Genomic DNA, 16,318 nt, shown 5'->3' on the forward strand with positions numbered 1-16,318 from the left:
GTGGAAATTGAACAAGTTACTGATCCTGTTGGAGCGATGTCCTCAAAAAAGAGTGGTCTATTATAGAGTCTGCTGTGAAGCCACACTAAACAGTAATTTTCGGTGAATTTTGAGTGCTTACAGTCTGTTCAGATTAAAATGCACCTCATCTCCCCATAGAATTTTCCAAAGCCAAGCATCACTGGCTTCCAATCTGACAAGAAACTTCAGAGAAAATATCAGTCACTTACCATAATCATCATGTAGCAGCTGCTGTATGCAGCCGATGTTATATGGATAAAAATGTAAACATTTTACAGAAGAAGACTTTCCATACTGTGGAATAAGGCATAACCAATTGTTGCACTACTCCGCAAGTCTGCTACTACCAGCAACATTTTTGTGTGATCTGCTGACAATCAAATTGGCAACTTCTTCAATTACCCATGGTGGCACTGGTTTCCATCCTCTGCCAAGTAGACCTTCCCAAGATCCTGTTTCTTCACACTTCTGAATCATCGATCCAACTGCATTTGCTGACAGAGGACCTTTATGCAAGTTTTGGAGAGTTCTAAACTCACGAAGAGCGACTGATTCATTGCACTCGCTAAGGTAAAATAACTTTCAGGTGTTCATCTTCATTTTATGCAAATTTTCGGCTTTTTGGGCTACAACAGTGCCATAATCCACCCATTACCGACTTTTCAAACTAATTTTTTTTTTTTTTTTTCGTAGAATCCTCCTTCCCATGTTTTGTTTAGTCTCCCTACCAAATTCAGTGATATTCTGGTTGTGAGATAGAGCTACATAAGGCTCTGAATAGATAGGAGAAGTTTAATTATGTCCACCCTGTATATACATAAATATGATTTTATATATATATATATATATATACAAACTTATATCAATATATATATATATATATATATTTTAAAAACATAGATTTAATGACTAAAAACCAAGATAACTTATAAAGATTTTAATAAGAATAACACGACTAGTTGCGGCTTAAAACAGCCTTCCTCAGGTATTCTTAAAGGAAAAGAATAGTAATAAACATTGAAGTATCCAAACAAACTGGAAATTACAGGTAAAAATTGCCACACACACATAATTGATACATAAAAAACTCATTCCTAATCATTTGACAAAACTTCTTCGTATTGAATCGATTTGCATTATAAATAATGCTAAACCTCCAACAGATAATATTTCTCTGGCTGAAAGACAAGCCCTAAAAAATCTAAAACAGAACAGTAACATTATTATTTTACCTGCAGATAAAGGCAATTCCATGGTCATCCTCAACTCCGAAGATTACCACAACAAAATGCTTCAATTACTTGGAGATAGTTCGACATATTCAATTCTTCAGGAAGATCCTACAAGAGAATTACAAAACCATACAAACAACTTGTTAAAGACTGCGAGTGAACTTCCTCATAATGTTCACCTCTCTTTACGCTCTCTACATCCTCTTATCCCAAGCATCTATGGAGTTCCCAAAATACATAAAGAAAACATCCCTCTTCGCCCAATTGTAGAAGGAATTGACTCACCTACGTATAAACTTTCAAAATATCTAGCAAAGTACCTCAAGTGTTTCTCCAATAAATCTTCATCTTTCATCAAAAACACCACAAATTTTGTTTCACATATAAAAGATGTTCCCATCAGTGAAAATGACATTCTAGGAGGTTTTGACATTATATCTTTATTTACTAACGTTCCTACGGACGAGATACTTACATTACTAAAGGACAAATTATCCAAAAAAATGTTCACTTTAATTAAAAACTTGCATTCATTCTGGTTACTTCAGATATCAGGACTCCGTTTACCAACAAAAACAAGGCCTGGCAATGGGCAATCCTTTGTCCCCCAGTTCTAGCTAACATCTTCCTTGAAGATTTTGAAACAAAAGCCATATCTTCCTTCTCATTTAAACCAAAAGTTTGGAAATGATATGTTGATGATATATTCGTTATTTGGAATCACGGGCACACATATCTCACATATTTTCTTCATCTTCTAAACATCCAACATCCTAATATAAAATTTACTGCTGATCTAGAAAATAATAACTCCTTAACTTACCTGGATGGCATGCTTACATGATACTTTGAAAGTTTAAAAATCTCTATGTACAGAAAACCTACTCATACTAATAGATATCTGCATAATCTTTATCATCATTTTCCACCACAAAAACTTGGAACTATATCTACCTTAGGACACAGAGTACGCTCTTTCTTGAATGAACCAGATGAACTACAAAAAGAAATAAATCACCTCACTCTTATCTTTAAACAAAATGGATACTCTGAAAAATCGATTCAGAAATTTTTTCTGGATCATCCTAGGCAGTGCACAACAGAAACTATTAATTTTAAAAGTAGCATCTCCATTCCATACATTAGCACAGTCTCTAAAAAATTAGCTAAGGTCCTTAAAAAATATAATATCATTCTTCACCACACTTCCTAAAATCCGTTCTCTAATTAGCCATCCAAAGCCTACTCATCACAACCTAAAATATCCAGGTGTATATAAATTATGGTGCGATTGCAATATCCCTTATTTTGGACAAACTAACAAATCTATTGAACAACGTATAGAAAAGCATAAGAGAGACATCTCTTACAAATGATCTCATGCAACTGCGTTATCCAGTCATGTTCGTTTTTCAAATAATCCTAATGATGATCAACAAAGCCACTCCATTTGCTGGGATAGATCAGAAAATATCTTTCGCTGTGATGATGAGTTTGAGAGGAAAATTGTAGAATCAAGGGAAATCCTGCTGAACTCTGTCCACTTAAACAACGATTTGAGTTATAACATCCCAACAATAAACAATGGCACGCCTTTTAGAACAACTTGAAAAAACGTTTTTTATGTATCAATTATGTGTGTGGCAATTTTTACCTGTAATTTCCAGTTTGTTTAGATACGTCAATGTTTATTATTTACTATTCTTCTTAAGAATACTTGAGGAAGGCTGTTATAAGCCAAAACTAGTTGTATTATTCTTATTAAAATCTTTATAAGTTATCTCAGTTTTTAGTCATTAAATCTATGTTTTTAAAATGTATCACAACAACCAAATAAAAGCCGATCATATATATATATATATATATATATATATATATTGGCCATGGTAGTGAAGCAACAGATAAAGATAAAGTCAATCAGTCCAAGAACTGATTTCAATGGCATAGTTATTTTGCTGTTAGCAATTTTGGGTTCTGCCATTGTGATGAGTATAAAATTTGGCATCTTCACTGTGTGGTTGTAAATGGTCAGCTTTCTTTTCTTTATCAGATTTACCATATAACATAGTCACTAACATTTTTACAGAGATTTTAACAATGCTCTGAATGTGTTAAGGTTGTATCATATAGTTTTCAACATAGTTTTTTTTTTTTTTTTATTAATATAGGAACAGCTTTGTATGATTTGTGTTAAAATACCATTACTTAGAGCTGTTTATATATAAAGTACTCTCAGCAATACAAATTTTAGAAATAATACAAATAAGTCTGTATCAATAGATTTAATTTTTGTTTAACTTCACAATAATTTTTGCATATTCTGTGACAGGTTGCTCTGTAGGCCATAATATACTCGATATCATTTGAGTCATATTTGAAGAAATCAGTATTAGACTGAGATAAGGAGGGTAGATTAGGTAGGAATAAGATGGATGAACAGTATCATCATGCAAGAGAGAGAGAGAGAGAAAATAAAATAAACTATGTATACCAGGTCCTCCTCTAACATTTCTGGGGCCCGAGGCAATGGAGGCACACATACCATGTATAAAAATATTTAAAAGTCATAAACGAAGCTAACAAACTGTTAAATAAAATATGCTCTCTCCTCCTATCTTGACTAATATACTTTCATAATGACAAAAACTGAAAAATATGAATAAATGAGTAAAGATGAGTAATGGTTTTCATAACCAAAAGTTGCAAAATATTAAAGATAATTGAATTTAATTATTATTGCACATGCCCAGGTGTTTCTGTTGATTGAGCAGCAATGTTTGGATGAGCAATAAAATAAAAGACATATAATTCACAAATTATGTATGAACTGTAAGAACAATGCTACAAGTGACCAGACATGAGAATATCAAATTAGAGATGACAAACAAAATCTAGAATTCTTGGCTTATGAAAGATAAAATGAAAAAAGGCTTTTTTGAATGAGAAAATCAGAATATCAGAAGGGAGTATAATACTTTTTAGAGTCATAGAAAAACTGTAAATGTCAAAATAAATAAACTACAGGCTATGAAGGCTGTGAAGTGATGCCATAGAAGATGCTGTACTGGCTGTGGAATGTGGAGAGGTGCATTTTTATGCACCTCCCCATCATGCATAAAAGTGGTCTCGTCCAGACATTGTCATTGATGAATGAAAAAGCTGTTCGGCATATCCTTGCTGAAATGGAACAAGTTATTGATCCTGTTGGAGTGATGTTGGACTGATTCTAAGGATTTCATTTTTAACTTCTAGTGCATGTTTGTGATATGCCATGTCCTCTAAAGCATGTGGATGAGGCAGGTGACCTTGTCCCAGTCTAATGGCAGCACTGATGGAGGATATGCAAGGAGAAAGATGATCAGAAATCTCATGAGCAATACAAAGCATAGGAAAAAAGGTGAGTGGAATAGTAAGAAAGGAAAAATCACATTACAAGAGAAAATTAGCAGGGCTGGCCAAAGAAAATCTCAAATATTTCTTTTGTTGCTTGACAAGTAAAACAAACAAATTGATAACTAAATGAATGTTGATGATAAGGCAGTAATAGAAGCAGATAATGAAATGCTTTCGCTATTGAGTGGCCACTTCACAAGAGTGTACTATCCAGGTAGAGATAATGCAGTTATCGAGACAATTGAGAATATAGTTCAGATGTGGTTAGAATACTGTGGAATCTTAATGCAAATACATCCATGAGATCAGATAAGATATTGGCCTATGTATTATAATACTATGCAAGTGAATCAAGGTTTAATTTAATTCTCAGCTTGACATGCTTCAAATGGAGTGGACAAAGAGAAAAGTAGCTAAATACCATAAAGGAAGCCCCAAGAGACAGCAAATTATTATTATTATGGACACTCCATGGAGTCCAAAGACTCTTCACAAAAAAACTAATCATTGTTCACAAGAAACCTATCATTCATTTCCTTAAACTCATTCACTGTATGAGCACTTTCAACCACTTTCTCCACTGGCATTCAATTTCAATCATTGGCCAATCTCCAAGCAAAAAAAAAAAAAAAAAAAAATGCTAGCACCCTTACAAACCACACTCTTACATAAACACTGCCTGATATATGTAGCAAGTAGAAGAAGGAATGATCATAATAAGATTATGGTAACAGATGAAAATGGTAGAATGGTAACTGCTGTAGAAGACACTGTTGAGGTATTCAATGATCGATATATATATATGGGTGTTTCATCCTGATCAGGGTGGAATCATGAGGAACATAAGTGAAGAGAAGAGGACATAGGAGAGGATGACTTAATTGTGAGTGAGCAGGAGGTATTTGAGGAAATAAATAACCAAGATGTCGATAAGGTAACAGGATCTGATGACATATCACCACCGTCTTAAGGGAATTGGCAGTAGCATTGACATGCCTGTTTAACAAGAGTCTTACAACAGCATGGGTTCAAAGGGAGTGAAAAGAAGGTAAAACTGTTCCATTGCATTAAAGGCAGTGGCTTCAAATTATAGGCCAATCGGTATATTTGGAGTTGTGATGAAAGTACTAGAGAAATTGGTGAGAAGTAGGATGCTGAAATAGGTTGATAACAGCAGTATTCTCTGTGGTTATCAGCATGGGTTGTTAAAGGGAGATCATGCTTTACTAATTCTTGTTTTTAGAGAAACTTGTGCCATAGTTCTATACAATATATACACGAAAACACAAGGTAAAATTATTATTTATTAAATATACTGCCATATACGAGGTGTAAAAATTTAATTCCCAGAAGGCCGCGTAGTGTCGTCCGTGTGGTGATTTGGTAGGAGTCATGAGTAATTGTGTTTGTACATCTTTATCTAATGAGTGAGTAAACCTCAAGCCAATAGAGCCATTTGCTAGTTAGCTATTACAAAAACAATAGAGATCTGCATGTAAACTGTGGTGTAAAAATGTATGATGGAAATTTGGAGCAGCGTGTTAACATCACATTTTGTGTGAAAATTGGAAAAAACTGCTACTGAAACGTTGTAGCTGTTGAAAGTGGAATATGGTGTGGATGCTCTAAAAAAGTCAAGTGTCTTTGAGGGGCATAAGAGATTCAAAGGTGGATGAGAAGATGTGAACAATGACCCCAGAAGTGGCTAGCCAAAAACAAAAATGATGGATGCAAATGTGAACAAAAATGATGAATGCAAGATTTGGTACGGTCTGACAGATTAACTGTGTGATTAATAGTTGATGAATTGCAAATGAATCAAGAAACAGTCAGGTTAATTTTAACTGAAGAATTGGGTATGAGAAAGATTTCTGTGAAGTTTGTGCCTCAGATCTTCATGGACGAACAGAAGCAGCAGCAGCAGATTCTAGCCAAAAAAATCTATTACGAAATTAGGATTATCCTGATTATTCATCCGACTTAGCTTTCTGTGATTTCTGGCTGTTTCCAAAATTAAAGACTCTGCTAAAAGGACAAAGATTTTCTGACATCGCTGATATTGAGCATAATGTGATAGAGGAACTCAAGAGTATTCCGGAAAATGAGTTCCAGGCCTGTTTTCAAAAATGGGAACACCATCTAAACCAGTGTATAAATGCACAAGGGGACTACTTCAAAGACAACAGCAGCCATTAATGTATAGTTCCGAATGCAGGTTTTTTTACAGCTGCATTCCGAGAATTAAATTGTCACACCTCGTATTTCAGTCTGAAATTAACAGACCATCATCAAGTGGTTTAAAAAACAGTTATTAAAAAGTAGAATGCAAACAACTGATTTATTTGAAATAGAACAAGCCATGTGATGTTAAATCGCCAATAGCATTATGCTTTCACTGAAGAAAAGGTCAATCATAACAGTGTAAAATAAATTGCATATATATAATTTATAATATACTAAACAGATCATCAAAGATATGTAGTATCTAGTTGGTTTCTTAAGAGATTATGTTTTTATAAATTATCATTCTTGGTCTTAATAGTAAAAAAAAAAATCCCTCAATGATGTGTTATTTGAATCAAACTTTCCCATATTTTTGATGAGGATAGGCAGTCATTCCAATTCGAGGGACTGGATGGAATTCTGCCAAGTGTTTCAAGGGAATGTGCTAAAAAACTAAACTAAATTGACTTGGCTGTGCATCGAGTCTGGCTATGGGAAAGAAGGGTAACACAATAGAATGGAAGTGGCAAACTACAGGCCAGTTTCCATTTCTTCAGCAATTGTTAAGATTTTGTAGAAATTAATAAGAGATTATATACAGCAGAGATTGACAACCTTTTCAGACTAGCAGGCAACATTCAACTTTTATTTTTAATAATCGGGCCACAAGAATTTAATTAAGGGAAAATAGTGAGTGAAAAAAATACTTAAGTTATCAATTTTAATTATATCAATCTTAAAAAACACAGAAATATGTAAAGTACCAGATATGAAACAAGCGTAACGTCTTTCATCGATGATAAAATTTTGTAACAAAGTGATTCCTGATGAATGATCCAATTAAACACCATTGGATTATCATGATCTAAAAAATGCCAGCCTGGTTGGCTGAATGGTAAGCATATCTGCTCTCCACCCAATACGCTGTGGGTTTGAATCCCACCATGGGCATGGATGTTTGCGATTGTCTGTAAAAATACTAGTGGTGATGTTGGTGTAGTTGCGGTTTGTTGTAGTTGGTGGATTGAGTGGTAGGAACGGTGAGTTGTAGAGTAGTGTCCTCCCTCGATGAGTCTTTGGACTCCCCGGAGGTGTCACGCAATAATAATAATAAACTCTGTAATTCCATACAAATTCGACCTACTACACCCGTTAGAGCCACACATATTTCGTCCACCATTGATTGTCACACTTTTTAATTTTTTTCCAGACCAATGCTAAAGAATCAATAATATCTTTTATGTTTATGAACAAATCATTGCCAGTTGTAGTACTTTTTAAACTACACAAACTGGCAAATTCTTCATGAACATTAACATTACTATCGATGCCCCGAATAAATATCATTAACTGCGGGGTGTCTTTTATATCAGTACTTTCATCCATTGCCAAAGCATAACAATCAAATGATTTTCTTTTAAACTTAAGCTGCTCAAATAAATTAGTACTGATTTTTTCTACTCGCCTTGTACAAATCCTGGCAGATAAACTAATATCTTGAAATAACGTCTTCTTTTTTGGGCATATTTGTTAAATTACAGCTAATAAACATTGTTTAATAAATTCTTAATCTGTATAAGGCCTTTCTTTTTTCGCAACCTATTCCGCTACAACATAATTAGCAAGAACAACCGATTCATTATGAATACTTTACTTCTTAAATATGTTTTGATAAGCAGATAAGTTCCTGGCAAGACTAAAATACACAAAGATCATTGAAGAAAAAATGAAAGAGTTTGAGAACAGGAATCAAACATTGGATATTCAGTGGCAAACCCTGAAGAAAACATTGATTGATTCTGCCAGAGAGGCATGTGGTGAGGTTGTCTCCAAGGATAGAAAAATCAGAACTCCCTGGTGGACACAGGAAGTTAAAGAGGCAGTGAAAGAAAATAAGAAAGCATATCAAAAGTTCCTGGCAAATAAGTCAGCTTCTGCTCTTAGAGAATACAGAGACAAATGTAAGAAAGCGAAACACTGTGCAAAACTAGCTAAACAAAAGTCATGGGGTGACTTTGGCAAGAACATAGAAAATAAATATCAAGAAGGTGGTAAGATATTCTGGAGATTGTTGAAGAAGCTTAGAAATGGAATGGAGGAAAGAGTGCTGTAAAAGGAGTTAGAGATGATAAAGGTAACATGAAAATGGGAGAAAAAGATATCCTTGAAGTGTGGAGTAACTGCTTTGAAAAACTGCTAAATGAAACAAACAGTGATAGTAGAGCAGTAAAAAACACTCAACAGGCATACAATCAGGAATACATATCCATGCTTGAAGTAGAAAAAGTCATCAAAGGCTTGAAATGTGGAAAGGCAGCAGGAGTAGATGATATTCAACCAGAAATGCTGAAGTATGGTGGTATAAGAGTCTTACAGTGCACTGCATTGTTTAGAAAGCCTGGACAGAGGGACGAATTCCCGATGATTGGAGTAGAGCTCTAATAGTACCCATGTATAAAAAGGGAAATAAAACTGAATGTGAGAATTACAGAAGTATTTCCCTACTGAGTGTTCCTGGCAAGATCTATGCAAGTATACTTGAGAAATGGTTGAGAAGAATTGTGGAAGAAAAGCTTGGTGAAGAACAAGCTGGATTCAGGCCAAATAGAGGCTGTCAGGATCAGATCTTCACTTTACGACAAACAGTTGAAAAAGAATGGGAATATAACAAAGATCTGTATTTAAGATTTGTCGATTTGGAAAAGGCATATGACAAGGTGCCAAGAGTAAGCTATTCAATACGCTACAGTTATATGGTGTCAATGGGGCATTATATCAAGCAATACTTAATCTTTATTTGAGTTGTAAGTCAGCAGTTAGAATTGAAGGAAGTACAGGAAGATGGTTTAATGTTAAATCTGGTGTGAGACAAAGATGTACATTATCCCCTGTGTTATTCATTATCTATATGGATCACATTATGAAGGAAAGTGGTATTAAACATGATATCACTGTGTTGTGAATGGAGAACCTGTGGAACAAGTAAAATATTTCAGCTACTTAGGCACGATTTTTACTCAAGATGGTAAATTAAATATAGAAATAGACAACAGAATCAGCAAAGTTGGTATGGTGAGAAGTCAATTGAATAAATTCATATGGAATAAGAGAGAAGTTAGTCAGAAAACTAATTGAACACGTGCAAAATTAGCTGTATATAAGACAGTGTTCAAACCAGTTTTAACTTATGGATCTGAGAGCTGGGTCAGAAGTAAAACACTTGACCAAGGACTAGAGACCATAGATATGAGAGTCCTGAGAAAGATTATAGGCATGAACAGATGGCATCAATGGTAATATCATATTAAAAACAAGGATATTAGGAAAGAACTTGACATTGTCAGCATCCAGGAATGCATTAGCAGAGCTAATCTCAGGTGGTATGGCCATTTAAACAGAATGAGCGAGGAAAGATTAGCAAAAAAAGTATTTTCTGCCAGGCTGGCAGGAAAACGACCCAGAGGAAGACCAAGATATAGGTGGAATGATACGGTACAAAGTGCCTTAGACGATAGAAATATAAGATCTGATAATGTCGGAGTCTTGACAAGTAGCAGACTGATTTGGAGGAAAATTGCAGATAGGAAGTTAGTAATGATGTAATTTTTTTCATGTAGTACTATCATATCCTGTATACCCCTTGAGGGTACATGGCAGGAATTTGATGATGATGATAAGCAGTCAAAGAAGCTTGCAATTTATTAATTGGATTTTTTCCAAATTTACAGATCAAATCCTTGTATTGGCTTTTATGTTCATTCTCGTAATGATGTCTGATATTATATTCTTTCATAACAGCAACACTTTTATGACAAATAAGACAAAGGGACTTGCCCCTATTTTCAATAATGAAGTACTTGCTATTCCATTCAACAGTAAACCTTCTTCCTTCATCATCAATTTTACGTTTTCTTGAACCCATTTTTGAAATTATTTTTAACAAATATATATCCTCTGATAATAATAGTTGGTGTTATTGAATTATATTAAAAGATGGACCAGGGAAGATGACTGCAAAAGTTCACCAAAATCTCAGTTATCGTCGGATGAAATCGCTTTTGTTATCCCCACTCAAGATGACTCACACAAAGTTGCACGGCAATATCACGAAATATATGTATAAAATTATTTTTAATTTATTATTCATATTATAAAATGTATTATTTAAATAATTCAACATACGGGCCACATGCCATGTGAGTATGGTCAACCTTTTATTATTTTTTTTTATTATTATTATTATAATTATTTGACACCTCCAGGGAGTCCAGACTCATCGAGGGAGAGTGTGCCAACAGCATCGAAAAATTGGTTCCCTTCCAACTACTAACCACGCTCAAACTTACTTAACTGAGCCATTAGTAGCAGAGGCTCTACCAATCGACCAACCTTTGCCGGCCTGCCAAAAAGGCACGTTTGGGCTGCATGAGGCCCACAGGCTGCTGGTTGCCGACCCCTGATATACAGCATTGGACAGATGAAGGTAACATTATCTGTGAAAGGGAGCATCGATATTTTAAGGGGCATTTGTATTGTAGTAATGTGATTTGCTTTAATAATAAAGTAACAAGAGCTTGATGAGGAAAAGGCATATACTGTCATTTTCTTAGATTTTACAGACATTTTCTAGGTTGCCACATGATAAGCTGATGTTTATATTACAGCATATGAGTTTATATATCAGGTTAGTGAACTGGCTATCTGATAAATATCTGAGAGTTGTGTACAAGGGAGTAATATCAGGGAAGCAGGTTACAAGTGGGATTCCTAAGGACTCAGTATTGGGACCTGTATTTTTTAACCATTATATCAACGATATTAGCAATGGACTGCAGGAAGATATACAGCTGTTAGCAGATGCGGGCAGAATGGAAAGAGTTGTATACGACTGAAAAAGTTGTAAAGGGTTATTAGTAATGGTAAAGATGTCGTACCCCTTCGGAAGAATTTGAATAAGCAGTATGGATTAGTTGGGGGTTAGTTTATAAGGTCATGTTTCAGCCACATCTTGACTACTGTGCACAGATTTGGTCACCTGGGTTTCTTGGGGACTAGGAGATGGTTGAAAGGATTCAGAGATGAGTAATCAAGATGGTGACAGGTCTGTGGAATACTCTCTATGAGAGTAAGTTGAAGGTTTGTGGGTTATGAAGTTTAGTTGATAGGTGGAAAAGAGTGGAACATGATAGAAACTTTTAAGATATTAATTGATATTAATTTAAGATATTAATATAAAATTAATGCAAATGAAATTTTTCGATATATGACAAATAGTTGGAAAACAAGGGACCATCTGTGTTAACTGTGTAAGAGTGTGTGGTTAGTAGGGGTGTTCAGACCAGATTTTATGCGTGAAGAAGGAGTGGAATGGATTGCAAGAATTGGTTGTGAGTTCCCTGATGGTGAACGGATTCAAAGAGAGTATGATAGGATTTGTGTGTACGATGGTAGATTTGGGTAAATTTAGCTGAATTATTATTATTATTTTAGGACATCTCCATGATGAGTCTCCTGACTCCATGGAGATGTCCTAAAATAATAATAATAATTCAGCTAAACGTAAAGTCTTGCAGTTTGGGATACATTGATGGAAGGCTGAATACTCTCTGTTGGAGGAACTGTACTAGATGAGGTAGGGTGGGGTGGGTGAGGGATTTTGGAATTGAGAGAAACTTCAAGTTCAAGAGAAATATTGCAAATATAGTGAAGGTATCTGAGAAGACAACTGTAATACTGAGAAGGACACAAACCAGCAGAGATAAAACAGTTGTGATTCCATTGCATAAGCCCTAATCATATATCTTGACTATTGTGCTCAGATTTTGTCACTCCAATCTGAAAGGGATAACTTAACCTTGGAAAGAGGGCAGAGGAAGATAACAGAAATGATATCAGAACTGTACTGTGTTAATCATGAGGATAGACTGAGGGAGTCAACATAAAATATTATTGCTAGAATCACTTGCGTTTAATTTTAATGTCTTTATTTGTAAAATTTTCAGCTAAGTTTCAAAGACACTGTCAATACAGTTATAGGAAAACACTAAATGTTGTTCTTTTTAGTTCTTTGTTCTTTTAAAAATTAAACGTGATTCTGGTAATATTTTATAATGAATTCTTCCTCTTACATCTCGATTTTTAGATGAATAGGGGAGTGTGGACCATATAGTTTAGTAGATAAAAGGAGTGGCAATACAATTGAGACATTTACAAAATGAAGTTGTGAGAAAGAGAGTGAGTAGTGGTTTCCTTGCATGGAGGGTGGTTAAACCATGGAATGCACTGCCTAGTAGGATGGTGAGAGCATGAACGGTGAATGAGTTTAAGGAATAGTATGACAGACTGTGTTGTCTAGGATGGGCCTCCAACAATGAGTCTTGACTATATGGACTATATCTCGACTATATGGAAGTCCTGAATATAGAAATTTATTTCATGACACTGAATGAAAATCCTAATCAATGGCAGAGCTTATAAAGTGTGTAAAACCATAAGAAAGTAAAAACTTCCACAAAACAAACCTACTGATTGGTAATATTTGCATGTTACTGAAACCCATACTTCAGCAGTTGGCAGAGACAACAGTAATTTGCCTGGACCCCCTATTCCAGAAATACAATGAATAAAATAGCCTATTTTGTCTTAGTTTTTGTCTTATTATTAATAGGTTCAATATTTATCAATGCTGATATGTTCAACCTATTTATAATTTTCTTTGGTTTTTGCATTTTTGAAAAATTAAATTTTCATTTAATTTTTCAAATTAATTATTTTTTTGAGAAAAAATTTTCTCAAAAATTTTTTGAGCATTTTTGAGAGCACTGTTTAGTTCACACTGTAATTGTTCTCTATTCACAGCATAATTTTTGAATGAGATTAGTACCTTTTTTTTTTTTTTTTTTTTTTTAACAACTAAAGGGTGTGAACACAGTCAAAATTTCGGAGAACTTTTTGCTTTCTGAACTAATTTTAAAATTGACAGCATCTTTAGTATTGTTTCAACAATAAAGAAAGTAAATAAACACACATCATTACAACTACATTAATTATTTCTCTGCCTTTTTTTTTAATTCCTACTTTTTGGAAAACAGAATACACTGTCTAAGATAGAGACCAGAAACAAAATAATACATAATATTTAAAAAGAATACAGGAAAAGGTTTAAAATTAGAAAATCTAATGTTGGTGGGAAAAAAAAAAAACATAATACAGAAAAAAGGAAATATAAATACAGATACTTACTAATGTTTCGTGTTTACAAAAGTTTATAACATCATCAACTTTCACCTTAAGTTTTTCTGAATTGTTGCTCAAGGCATCTTCAAATAACTGAAGAAATAATTTTTCAATTTTCTCCCTGTGATAATCAAAGTTAATTTGTAAGTCTTTGCAAACCAAAAATATGTTCAATGTAAATGATAAAGACTATTATTATTATTATTAACCGAGACCTTGAAGAGTCAGAGACTCATCGAATGAGGCTATACATCATCCACACTAGTTTCTCTTAAATTCATTCATATTACATACACTCACCACTTCACTCACTACGCTTACTCCTTTCTTGGATGCTTGTGTTCTCTCCCACCATCCATATAACAAAAAATTTCATCAGACAATATCGTATAACAATCATTCAGATATTTATAGACCTCTATTTCTCCTCTTTACTAGGATCTACAATCCACATACTCTCAATCTATCCTTATGTTGTTTATATTGTGTTATTTTTGGATTACCAAGAAGGCAAGGTCAGAGTCGCACGCATCTACAGTGGAAGGGAGGAAGAAGATAAGTTTTCGTACTTAGTTATTTAGTATAGTTAAATATAGTTAATTCTTATAGTGTTGCATAGTAAATTGGCTTACAGTAGAGTGTATAACATAGTATAGTAGAGTATTTAGTATTAAGCATTTAGTTGTAGTAATCCCTTGGTATTATTTAAATGATGGCAGCAGCCATACCTCCAATTATGAATAGCATATCGGCAAGTCCTCCCCCGTTGGGGTCTGGCACAAAGGCCTACTAGGCAAACTACCACCATTCGGTCAGACCCAGGACTTCTGTAGGTGGATTGCCAGTTTTCCGTCTGCATGCACACTGTGTGTGATGGTGGATGGCTCCCTATCCTTGCACCACTCAATTAATGCTGGGGGTCCCACAAGGTTCTGTCCTCTCATCAACCCCGTTCCTGCTGTACATCAATGACCTACTGCAATTGACCTCCAACCCAATACACAGTTTTGCAGATGACAGCACAGTACACTCCTCGCTTATATTTGATAAGCCTTACCCTACAACTCACCTTGTCCTACAGAACATCAACCACCACCACCCTCAACTCCGATCTCCAAGCCATCCTACAATGGGGTCCGGATAACCTCATAAATTTCAACGCCAACAAAATCCAGTTCTGTACTATTTCCAATAAAAAAGAACAACTTTTTCCCAGTATCCTTTTCAACGATACCCAAATTTCCAGACAGCATGAGATCTCACTCCTCAGAATCACCCTCACATCGAACCTCTCTTGGCACAAACATATCTCAAACACTGCATCCTCAGCCTCAAAAAAACTAGGATTTCTCTTCTGCTCAAGGCGTTACTTCACCCCTGAACAGCTACTAACATTATACAAGTCACAAATCCACCCAACTACTGAATACTGCTCCCATATATGGGATGGGACCCCTAAAAGCTCTCTCAAAATGCTCGACTCAATACAGAGGAGGGCAATTAGCCTTATCAACGATCCATCCCTTACCAACTCTCTCCCCCCACTTTCACAGAGACATTTGGTTTCTGCAGTAAGTATATTCTACAAATATTTCCATGGGAAATGCTCATCCAAAATAACATCAATAATTCCCCTGCTCAGTACTAAGCTCATTGGAACACGTGCAGCTGCTGCACAACATCCCTTCACAGTACATCTAGAAACAAACAGAACAAATTTCTTTTCCTCTTTCTTCATCCCTGCAACTGCTGCACTGTGGAACAGTTTCCCACCTGCTGTGTTTCCCAACGAATACAATTTAAAGTCATTCAAATCAAATGTAAACAAATTCCTCCTTTCCCCAACCCACCACCCATACAAGGTACTAATGTACTATAGGTTGACCAAACAACCTCCTGTGTATGGGTCCAGCATTAAAAAAAAAAAATTTTATTTAATTAAAAAAAAAAAAATTAAAGACTATTTTGCATAGTATGATACAGGATTTTGTGGCATGCAGTGCTTGTGGTATGTATGCATTCTGGCAGTTGGATGTGGCAGGTGAGAGAAGGGGGAATGCATATATGTGCAAAATGTAGGCAATGGGAGGAACTTGGCGAGTTAGATATTACAATAACCTTGTTGGGCCTGAGGCAGGAGAATCTCCACCTAGAGATTAGTAGCATGACAGAAGGTGAGAATAACGAGAGAAATATGAATAAGAAAATAAGAG

The 16,318-nt window shown here is 35.0% G+C and overlaps 1 protein-coding gene across 1 annotated transcript in view; it reads right to left on the bottom strand.

Annotated features, from left to right (window-relative positions):
- Positions 1-16,318, bottom strand: part of LOC150108776 (transient receptor potential cation channel subfamily M member 2-like) — a 685,147-nt gene that overhangs the window by 521,190 nt on the left and 147,639 nt on the right. The window contains exon 7 of the mRNA XM_090410077.1: positions 14,112-14,226. Within this exon, the coding sequence (XP_090266203.1) occupies positions 14,112-14,226 (115 nt within the window). The remainder of the gene's footprint in view (positions 1-14,111; positions 14,227-16,318) is intronic.

Source organism: Typopeltis vanoorti, chromosome 2 (assembly GCF_054136105.1).
Source record: "Typopeltis vanoorti isolate ZY-2024b chromosome 2, IOZ_Tvanoo_1.0, whole genome shotgun sequence".
Classification (NCBI taxonomy): Eukaryota; Metazoa; Arthropoda; class Arachnida; order Uropygi; family Thelyphonidae; genus Typopeltis; species Typopeltis vanoorti.